Here is a 12,354-nt window from a genome sequence, read left to right as displayed (position 1 = left end):
ACCAAAGACTTACAAAAATGGTACAAACAGCTGCCTCGCTTGGCGCTCAGCATTAAGAGGTTAGTGTTAGGACTGGTCGGCCTGGTGTCAGAATAATGTGACTGGGTGGGACATCATGCTAAATGTCTGCGGCATGATGCCCCAGTGCTAGACATCACAATAAACTGCCACACTGCAAACATCATAGCGATATGACTGAAAAATTGTTAATGCTACGTTAACAATCCTTCTCACACACACACACACACACACACACACACACTCATTTGTTATCATATATACTCACATATAAGTCAAGTCCAACTGCAAACTGTACATATATTGATCTGCCATCACATATTGTTCTGGCAGATTTTAGTTTATGCAGCTCATTAGGAGTAATCAGTAGAATAAATAACATAGACCCTGATCTGTTGGTGCACTACGCGATTTGTTTGCATCAGATTCAACTTATTGAAAACTGGCACAAACAATTTGACCTGCAACACTGGAATCTTCCAAGCCCTGCTGTATATGTTAGAAATGCAGAATAAATTTACATCTCATTTTGTTCATGAAGGCGTAAATTAATGTGACAATGTGAAAACTGTTTTATTTAAATTTGATTATTGTGACTTATTTCATGGTGGCTGGCACTTTAGACAGTGTTGTTTTAAAACAAAATGGTCCATTAGGGGGGCACAGGCTGTTATCAGACCATATATCCTAGCTGTGAGTTAGAAAGTTTCATATGTATGGTATTTTAATTCATCAAATATATTTAAATCAGATTAAAATAGTATTTGAATTCATTTACTTTTTTTAGATCAATTGTTACAGTTTTAAAAAATACATTTTTTTTCAAGTTTATATATTAGAAAATTACAGAAGGAGATCCTAATTATATATTCCTAATTATATATATATAGGTAATGGTAATTGTTTGTCAGGCTTTTAAAGTTGTGTTTGTTGCACAATTTTGATGAAAATGTGTAGCACTCAAACAGTGAATTCACAGTACTGTTAACTTTACATATCAGCCACTCAAATACTAGCTCAGTCCAGTTTCCAGTGTAAGACATTATCATCCACAACTGTAGAGAACTTGAAACAATTAAAATGCAACCAACAATATGGCCTACCATTATTTGAGCTTTTTGTCATGGTGTATTTTGCAATAATCAGTTATCACTACAAATATATGTTTAAATAGTATTTTTTTTTACAGATCCACATTTTAATGACTTAAACTCATTTCCTGAGCTCAACACAGAAAGTCTTTTACAAGAAGTTGGCCATCTGAGGGAGACAACTGAATGGCAGGTACCTGACACAGATGATATACATACAATATTACAGCAATCAAGCAAACATACTGCTCAAGGAAATGGTGCCAATAGCATGCATGTTGAGGCTGTTGACAATACAGTTAGGAAAGAGCCCTACATATCAACAAGAGGTAGAGTATTTGTATGCACCCTTGCATGGTAGACTTAACAAATAAGTAATTTGAAATGCTTTGGATTAAAAGATTTACACGTATGAAATGTGATTACTGAGCAGACTTTGAAATTCCTATTTGCAAAGAAAACCTCTTAAGGCATGGATTCATCACTATAATTTGTTAAATTTGATCTCTTTTTCTATTTATTTTATCCTATTGCATGCATACAAAGGCATGCAAAAAAAATTCACTTTAATAAATTTATTATCACATGGGCTAATGCAAAAACAATTATTGTAAAAGCCAATATTTCTCAAATTAGTGATATCTATAATGCCAATATGAACCTCATTTTCTCTCTATTACAGCCAATTTACCAAGCGCCCAAGTCCATACCAAGGCAAGGAAGCAGAATGGTGTTGCTGCTGTTGCAACCAATTCTATTGATAATGAAGCCAACTCATTAAATAATAAAAACTCAGGACCCGAAATCCCAGCTCTGAAAAAAACGGATTTGAATGCGATTGTTCCACAAATAGGTTCATCAGCACAAGGAAGAGGAGTTAGAAAAAACAAGACAAATGAAGTCAGCAGGAATGAGGTAAATATGCAGCCTGAAATGGACTCACTACGGGATCATCAATCTCAGGAATGCCAGTTCTGGGATATTGAGAGAACACATGTAAAGGAGATTGTCCTGCAGAGAGATGTACCTACAGAATATGAACAATCAACAGGAGTTGGGTCCAGTAGGAAAGATCAGGATTGTATGAACAAGTTAGAAACTAAATCTCTGGGAAGAATGAAGACAGCCAAGAACAGAAAACTAAATTTCGTCAGTAAGTTAGATGCAGCTTCTACTTCAAACTCAGGGTGTCCATCTCAGGGAAAAGGGGAAGACAAGAAACAAAAAAATGGTGTGGGTGCAGTGTTCCTTGATGAGGCAAAGATATCTCATGTGATGCCATCACCATTATGTTCATCCTTTAAGGCTTTCAGCTTTATGAACAGGTCTTCTTCCTTGTCCATGGAGTCTCTTCTATATTCAAATTCCAAGACAGGCAAACATATTGGACCACAGGTAGAAACCTACCCAACAGTAGGCAGGACTGCTCATTTTGGAAGAGAACCACTCCAGTGTTGTCAGGGTGATTCTTCTTTGGGGACGGAATGTATGTTTACTGATGTTAGTGGTGTAGATGATGCCAGAGTTCCAAACTTTACAGAATTCTTTTCTCTTCATTCATTGAAATCCTTAGTCTTGGCAGAATATACTCTGAAAAAATATAAAAGAAGTGTTTCATGTCCAGCTCTGCACCAGAAATAATTTTATTATAAACGTTTTTAGATCAAACAATTTTCACTAATGTGAGTTAAGAAGTGTTAATCAAACCTAGTCTGGTTCCCTTTCCTTTTCAGTAATTTCTGTTATTTAACTCCTGATTTCCTCATGATTTTTGGCACAGACACAAAAAATGACAATCTAATAGCCATGTTGTATTCAGGAAAGGATATTTTACATAGCTTTTGTTCTAGTTTGATAAAAAGTAACTATTAGACATATGGAGTAACAAGCTTTATATTTTTGGCAACAAAAGAGTGCAGCAGTTTTTACTTGTCTGTTGGCATGGTAACAAATATGGTAGAAAAAATTTTAATGTATTTTTTTCATAGTACATAACTCAGATGTTTTAATATACCTTTAAAAAACAAATGATTTAAATTAAAACAATGATATCAACATAAAATGACCCAACTAATATGAAATTTTCAAGAAATTTTGTTTCTTTCTATTTGTTATTCTATGTATAAACGCCAAGAAAAATAATACCCCTACGTACACATGAAGCATTTATTGTGTATTTGCCTTTGTAGGTCGATTCCATGACTACAGGAAGTGATCCAAACAATGATTAAATATATTATTTCAGTCTGATTTTAACGTGCAAATACTTTGATATAAAACATAAAGAAACTGTTAAAACATTGGTTGCCATGGTAACAGCAAGCATTTCTAAAATACTTGTAATGATTTAAAACAACAGCCTTCATTTTATCGTCAGTGAAAATTATTAATTTGTTTCAGTGTGTCAGTTACAGATACAGTTATTTTAATGTGCCAGCTTTCACCTGCACACTGAAGACCAATATACTGTTCAAAAGGTCTATCCCTGTTCCACTTTTGTTCAAATGAAATGTGGATGAGGTGTCAAATTTTATAGTGGCTTAGTACAATGAAAAAATGTACAACTGTATGTTCATACATTTGAATACACTTGATAACAGTATAATTGTATGTTTGTTTATATGAATAAACAAATAACTGATGTTTATAAATTGCAAGAATAATCTTGAAAATTAAATTAACTTTTATTTTGTATATTGCATATCTGTATGGCAATCCTCCAAAAATACATGTAATGAAGGAAAATACAATGATAAACGTGAAGATTTTAATTTGGTAAATGTATTTAAGCCTGTAACACCCAACTCATTATCTGATGATTCCATTTTGAAATTAATGCATTCAAAATCATCATTCCATGGTGCAGCAATGTCACTATGATAAAGCACCAAGCTAATCAAGATCAAGCTAAAAATATAATATCTGTGGTTTTATTTGTGCTAATTGCCACGTATCATTCCACTCACTATATTATGTTTGTAATAACCTTTAATATGTTTTAGTACTGCTCCAGTGGCCTAGTGGTTAGAGCGTCCACCTCGGATGCGAGAGATCATGGGCTCGATCCCTGGCCTAGTCATGCCAAAGACTTACAAAAATGGTACTAACAGCTGCCTTGCTTGATGCTCAGGATTAAGAGCTTAGTGTTAGGACTGGTCAGCCTGGTGTCAGGATAATGTGACTGGGTGGGACATCTTGCTACATGTCTGGCATGATGCCCCAGTGCTAGACATCACTATAAACTGTCACACTGCAGATATCATAGCAATATGACTGGAAAATTGTTAAAGCTACGTTAAAAATCCAAAGCACACACACATAATATGCTTTAGTATATCCTGCAGGTCAAGTGAGACCATGGATAACTCGAGAAAATATGTTTTTGTGAAGGTGGTTTTACTGTGTTTGAAATGTTTGTAACTAATGACACCTCAACTGCAAATATTATCAAAATCTAAATATATAATAAAATCAAAACTTTGACGTTCAATTTCATTTTTGCCAATAAAGCAGTTCCTCAGCTATTTGTTAATGATTAGTGAAACATTAAAGTTGATATATGAATGAACTTAATCTTTCTTTCCAACTGATCTGGCACACAACGACGAGTTAAAATTGATGACACACTAACATCATCTATTTTTAGAAATGGATTCAGTTAATGTGACCCCTCACACTTTTTAGTTATTTTACTTCCATCCATGAATAGGATTGCAAATTTATGGCTTTAATATTTGTTGACATGCTCGTAATATTGCTGTCTATTGGTTAGATGTTATTTGCTTTGCTGCATATTTTGTATTTTCACAAAAATGAGTGATGTAGGAAAGGAACTTTCCATTGATTGGTTGGTTGCTTGGCTCATTATAATACTTTTGTCATTTTGTGCAAGCAAGCAGAATAGAAACTTGATGCTTGATATGTAATCATAACGTCTTAATCATAACATCTTTTGGTATCAACAATCCATATGGTCCTCATTCATTATGTCCTGTTTATATGTAGTCTTATAAGAGTTGTCCAGCATCAGAACTCTCTTTGTATAGAAATACTGTTATATTTTACTACATTCAAGATCTGTGATGAAAGGCATGTCATTAGCATCAGATAGCATTAGAATAGAGAGGCTATTATTATAAAAGTCCAATTACTTAAACATTTAGAACCCTATAATTTTTTTGCACTGCTGGTTATGTGCCTTTTGCTCAATTCCATTAGCACAAATTATTGCCCACATTTCCTAAACTACTGAGAGAAAATTTACAAACACATTCATCCCAGGTCTAGTCTAATTGGTTCTAAGCAAAACTAGTGCCATTGCACATTCAATATGACCACCAAAGTAGTAATCTTGAAATTCTTATGTTAATCACTGCTACTAAACGGCTAATTACATCAATGTGGGGTTTTCACTACAAGCTTACTTATGTCTTACAGATATAAAAAATGAAAATGGTGTCAATCTGATAGCATTATGCCCCCACAGCAGCCATCTTGAAATTTCTTGTTATCAGCAATACTCCTGAGTGTATGGTCATATTGACATGGGTTTCAGTCAGATCTGGGTCCTAAATGAAAATGATATCAATCTGACATCAAATACATCTGTCCCTGTGGTCATCTTGTAAATCTTATTATCTCTACTCATGCAAGGATGGTTATACTGACATAGGGTTTACAGTAAAAGACCTCAATTGGCATAGAGTTAATCGTATAAAAAAATGGTGGCCATCTTGAAAATCCTATCATTGCTGCTCCTCTTCAGTAGATAGGCATACAAAAAATAGTTTTGTTATAAATTAGGCGTATTGGAATGAATCAAGGGTATCAGGGATGGTTTCAGTATTCGGCAATATAAATGAAGAAACAGACTTATCTTGATTCATGGAGATTCTTTTTGGCCAGAAGTGTGCCAGTCCCATCAGGGGACTAGTTTTATTGACATTTGTCACTCATCTAGAAAGCTTTAATTGACAAAAGTCTTAGCTAATTAGAGAATTACCATGAGATTTTACTTACACATTCATAGCAAAGTCTGGGGGTTGGTCCTAAATTGATATGTTGCCACTCAGACGTCCATTATGGATGCTGTGGTGGTCATCTTGAGGATCCTATCATTAATTTTGAACACTGATGACCACATCTACATGGGTTTTTCACCAAAATACTTTTTCAGTTGTCCAGCTCATCCTAAATAAAAATTAATGATGATCTGACATTCATGATCTTGAAAATCCTATTACATCTCCTGAATGGATGTTTGTTGTTTTCCCAAAGGACTTTTTAAGATGCCTGTAATGGATGTTTGTTGTTTTCCCAAAGGACTTCTTAAGATGCCTGTAACAAGATTGAAACCAGATGTGCATGGATTAAGTAAAAACACTGAATACAATTTATGCGAATGAAATGATTATGATAATGTAGTATGTGGGTCGTGTCTACAAATCCTCATCATAAATATTAATGCATCAATGAAATGTGGAAAAAAGATAATGAAAATAAAATACTCTGGTAAGACTTGAAAGAGGGATATGATCTGCTTTGCCTTACACACCATGACATAACAACAAAAGATGAATCTAACCCTCCCATGTATATATGCAAAAATTCACTAAATGATATGATATTGATGTTCTTATACTGCTAGTGAGTTTTTATATTAGCCATAATGTGAATATGTTTTTAATAAAAAGGTGCTTGTAGTTCATGTAACCATATGCATTGTTAACATTCAGAATTCTCATTTCAAGATTCATGATATGCAGTTCAAAATTCACATCCTTGGAATGACCTTATCCTCTGGTTCCTCTGTCCTCTTTCCAGTCACACTGCTGTGTTGCCAATCATACTGCTCTGTTACCAACTATGTTGCTTTACTGTAAAATATGTTACTCTGTTTCCAACCATGCTTCCCTATTGCCAACTATGTTGTCTTGTTCCAACAATGTTGCCATGTTGCCAATTATAAGGTGCACTGTCACTCATATTGCCTTGTATCTACTTGAGGTCACACTGCCAACTTTGCTTCCCTTTTGCTTGCTATGCTGCCAGGCTATGTCACCATTTTGCTAGCTACGAGTAAACTGCCAGCCATATGGCTGTAGTAAATTGTAAAGTAGACGCTTGCTGACAAGATCTTGGAATCGCTGTGTCCACATATAGAATATACATCTTATAAATACTGCAAAAAAACAAGTGCAAGACCCAAGGTTACAATACCCATGCTCATAATGAAATATGGTTATCTCGCTGCAAATGATCTACAGTGAGATACTCATTTGCTATTAGTCAAGATCTAAAAACAGATACTTTAGGTAATGCTATACTCATCAAGGAAATCCATTACATATAATCACTCTAATGCATCACCAAGTTATTTTCTTGCCCTATTCCATGATGACGTCTAGTTGATCCTTAAAAAAAATGGCACCGATTTGACTTCCAATATAGCCACCATGGATATGATACTATGGTGGCCATATTGAAAATTTTGACATCGGTTTAAACCTAAAGTAATTTCTTGTGATGTCTAGTTGGTCCTAACTGAAAATGGTGTCCCTTGGACATAACAGCGTGGCTCTCACAGGGACCATCTTGAAATTCTTGTTGTAGCTACTCCTAAGAACATAGTTAAGTTAACATGAAGTTTTTACTTGACTTCTTATGATTGTGGTTGCATGTAAATGAAAATGTTACCAATTTGACATTTAAAGTGGCTGCCATCAAAATTGTATAGATAATGGTGGCCATCTTGAAAAACTTTTGTTCCCTACATGTGTGGAAGGGATTTTCATACTGACATGGGGTTTTAACTAAAACACTTCTCACTTTATGTGATTAACAAATTTGAAATTTTTGTAACAGCTACTTGACCAGAACTGTAAAAAAAAAGAACATGTCTTTCCTGCAATATATGGTTCCTCCTATATTACAATAATGCTGATGTAAATGCCATCTTAAAATATCTAAATGGCTACTTCTTCTGACTGTTTAGTTTTATTGACATGAGGGTTTTATTAAAACACTATTATATAAATATATACCTGGTTCTGATTGAGAATAGGGTTCATCTAACCTCCACCATGTAACTAGATTGACCACTGAAAATCTTGTTATTATTACTCTGTTTGCATAATTGGTTGCATTGATGTGAGGGGCCCCGAGTGGCCGAGTGGTCTAAAGCGCTCTCCGTTACGGATCACTGCCATCTCACCTCTGTCTGCATGGGTTCGAGTCTCGGATTCGGCCAATGTGGATATGTGAGAAAGCTTGCCAGTAGCTTCTCGAGGGTCGGTGGTTCTTTCCGGGGATTTCCCGGGTTCTTCCTCCACCATTAATACTGGCCGCCATGTATAGCCTATCGTGTGCTGAAAAATGGCGTTAAACCCTACAACAACAACAACATTGATGTGAGATTTTCACTGAAACACTTTGCAATGCTCAGTTGGCCCTGACTGAGATTGGTGCATATCTGACCATCAGCATATCCCCACACGTTTGTGAAGGAATTTTGAAAACAAGACATACTTGACCTAGGAGTCAAGTCAAAAGTTGATGCTTGCATTTTTGTACTTTTTGAGTGCATACATTCAAGTTAATTTTGACTAGACTTTTTGTTTACTTGCATTCCAATGAACAAGTCAGTAGTGAGCATTCTGACATTGATGTTAAGGTTCAAGGTGTTAACTCAGATTTTAGCTTTATTTGGTTGTGAGTATGAAAAAATAAATATAAAAATGGATTTTTTTTGTAAATCCCAGTTTCTGGATATATCTCATGATTAACCTGAATGATGCCTCTTTTTTTAATCAATATTATTTCACAATTAAATTTTTAGATTTAACCAAACTTAGCATGTGAGTTTTTCTGGACATTATCTTAGATAAGTTTACTGATTTTCTATATAGGATCATATCAGATTAAAGGTCAAAGGTTATGACAATGAAATGTGTACTGCACAGACAGGTAGCTGTGAACACGTTAAGATTACCAAATTTGGTATGTTGGAGTTTTTCAGTAATATTTCAAATGGTTTCAATACTCACCAATTAAAAAGAAATAAAGAACATTAAAAATTTACTTCTCATGGATTCTTGGAAATATTGTTTGGCCTCTAGAGCATCAGTCCTTTGGAATGACTCTTATTTTAACACTCTCCTATATGATGGTATCACCGATTTGATCCTTTCAAATACATGGAACTAATTTTATCAAATAAACTTTTTCCTATTAAGTGGTGTATTCCCTTATGTTTTGTAATACTTACATTTTTGAAGTTTTTATTCCCCCTTTTATACACAAATCATTAAGTGTGGCATATTATAATATGATACTGTACATATTAATGTTTCCCTTCACAAAAACTCTCCATTTTACTAAATTCAGGCACTTCAAACCCCTGTAAAACTAGGCTAATGTGTTATTGTTGATTAATAGTGTTACTGCTGCCGCATCCTAAAGTCTCAGTTTCCTATCCTACATGCATTTATCCCTGTCCTTTTCCTGAGCTGGTTACAGAGGATTGGAACTGTTCAGTTTTAAGAAACCATCTGATGAAAGGGGCTATTTTATTTTATAGTTTTACCATCAGGCATTTAAGACTGGTTGTGTTACTCTGCTGCCTCTGCTGGAAAAGAGTGACTGTAAAAAAATAATTAGGAGCACAGTTATTTGATATATCCTACCTTAGATTCCTTTTTAAAAAACTGAATTTAGCCTTTATTGGAAGTATTTTTAATGTGTCCACTAAATTTACCCTCAGCTGGTTTCTGACTGGCCCAATATAATGCAGAAAACACCTTTTCTAAGATTTACTTCATTGTTATGATCTTTTTGTGTGTATTACCCACACTATTTTACAGTTGTAATATAAATAGGGTTGTAATAACTATTATTCTGTAGTTTCTTTGAGTGATAACACTATATCATAATAATAAGTTTTAAATATGAGTAAATGTTTTACTGTTATATTTAGCATGTACTTTCCATGATAAACTTGTATTTCTTGATTAATTGCCCTCTTTTGATATATGTGCAATATATAAGCAATTCACAATTCACTCTTCCAAAATTAAAAAGAAATATATCAAGAAAAGAGATATTTTCAATTATGGATCTCATATTTAATTGCTCTGATTGTCCATTCATTTGTGTCGTACATTATATTTAGATATTTGTTTTTTCTCCACTCTGTCTTTTTGTTAGTTTGTGTCCTCCTATGCAAGTATTTATCATTTTCTGTCAGTCGTTGTATGCAATGAATTTACTTACATAATAATAAGTCTTGGTTATACATAATTTGAATGTTGACATATAATTTGTATGATATGTCTGTGTATTTATATACAGTGTAGCCTTTATGTATTCATTGATGCCTTCTCTTTTATTCCATTGCTTGTGTTTCAGTCTTGCCAATTTGGTTTCCATTTTACCTGCACATAATCTAGTAATGAATCTTAATAAATTTTGTTATTGTTTTCAACATTCTCCCAAATTGTTGTTCTGATAAACGTATTTTTGTACAAAAATGTAAGCAGTTTCAATTTCATTGATTAAAAGTAACTTATTAGTGGTATTCATGTTTACAGTGAAACCTTTCAGTATTCTATGTGTCGTAGGTTTCCTTTTCAGCAAGCTATCACACATCTTTATGAGTTAGATATGGAGGAAGTTCGGAGACTAAGCATGTCAAAATTTTATGATTTTTGTCTGGTCACACACTGTTACACTTGCCCAAGATCACCAGTATTTTCAAGACTGTGTGTCTTTATTTATACAGTCAAACTAAAGTAACGATGCCAGCATATATATTATGCATGTAAGTACTTTTCAGAAGACAAATTTCAGTAATTTACATTTGAAAGAAGAAAGCCAACCATCTTAATTTCCACCAACTTTCAGACTAAATGATCCATTTCAGTCAAACCTCAATTCTAGAGAGCTTCAAGCAGATGTCATTAAAAGGAAGATTGCTGATTGGCAAACATAACTGGAACAATTCTATGTCATTACCACAACTAAATTTTAACCAATTGGCTGTTGTCATGCCATTATCTGCTTTATAAACAGATTACAACAGCATGCATTGTGCAAAAGTTGTTGGGAATTGGCTGAGACATTTTGTACTCATCTCATATCCAAATTGACAACAGTTTTCTTTTGAAAAGTAATTATGGTACATGCTTCTAGAAATATCTGCTGGCATCTTCACTTTGGCGTGACAATCTGCTAACAGATACAGCTTATGTCTTGAAAACAAATGGTGATGACTGTAGCAACTGCAGTATTGCCTATCCAGATGAAAAATTGCACTATTTTGACTTTCTTTGTCTTTTTATTTCTAAAGAGCTCTGACTCGTAAAGATGTGATAGCTTATTGAAAGGGAATCCTTCATGAAATGAAAATGATGCCTGAATTACTAAAAAGTGTCACTGTTATTCAAACAGCATTAAAAAGTTAAGGTCTAAATGTAAAACTGGCAAATCAATTTTTATATTCATAATATTTACAAATTTAGTATCAATCTTTCATTTTGGTGTACACAAAAAAACAGAAAACAAAGGCATTTTCTTTGCAACAATTGTCCTGGAGTGGCAACAACATTGGCAGATTAGGCATAAGGTATTTATAACTGATGCATGCCAAATGTTAAGCAATGTTTATGTTTGGCACTTGTTAGGGGTAGAAAATGCATTGAGCTTTATTTTGAAATTATTACAAATTATTACAGCTAATTTTTACCCAGTCAGGATGAGCAGATGAGTGCTTTTCCTGAGTACTGTTGATCTAACAACAATAAAGCAATTAGACTTCTTTGAGTTTGTCTATAATGCATTGTATACATTCCTTGTTAAATCTAGGGTAAACAGTAGCCAACGTGTTTACTCAGTCAGTTGGCATAGACATCATGATCTAAGCACCAAACAATAGGTGATCTAAAAATCAATCATTTAATTTTCCTAGCCATTTAAAGGAAAACAAAGACCACCAATGCTTGCCCATTCAATTAGCATACACCCCCCATGAAACAAGTTTATTGTCCCCTGTCCCGCTTTCATTTTAATCCTTTTTATTTTTGAGTTAGAAATGCACACATCAGTTCCAATCACTCCCATATACACAAGCCCCCCTTGTAATGCTACAGTTACATGTATGGCTTGAATTGTTAATGATTGTTGATTAGAACAGAGCCATTTAAGTTATAGGGGTTGAGGGATTTACTAACATATTAATAAAAACTTGTAA

At 34.1% G+C, this 12,354-nt stretch overlaps 1 protein-coding gene across 2 annotated transcripts in view; it reads left to right on the top strand.

The window, feature by feature from the left end:
* The window catches only part of LOC149782103 (uncharacterized), a 69,295-nt gene extending 57,373 nt beyond the window's left edge, over positions 1-11,922 (top strand). For both annotated transcript variants that reach the window (XM_089933545.1, XM_089933544.1), the window contains exons 13-14: positions 1,208-1,438; positions 1,792-11,922. In XM_089933545.1, coding sequence (XP_089789671.1) covers positions 1,208-1,438; positions 1,792-2,750 — 1,190 coding nt within the window. In that variant the 3' untranslated portion in view covers positions 2,751-11,922. The remainder of the gene's footprint in view (positions 1-1,207; positions 1,439-1,791) is intronic.
* The last annotated feature ends 432 nt before the right edge of the window (positions 11,923-12,354 follow it).

This window comes from Sinohyriopsis cumingii, chromosome 15 (genome assembly GCF_028554795.1).
Source record: "Sinohyriopsis cumingii isolate HCF-2022 chromosome 15, ASM2855479v2, whole genome shotgun sequence".
In the NCBI taxonomy this organism is placed as follows: Eukaryota; Metazoa; Mollusca; class Bivalvia; order Unionida; family Unionidae; genus Sinohyriopsis; species Sinohyriopsis cumingii.
Note: the sequence above shows the minus strand (reverse complement) of the source record. Positions and strands in the feature narration are given on the sequence as shown.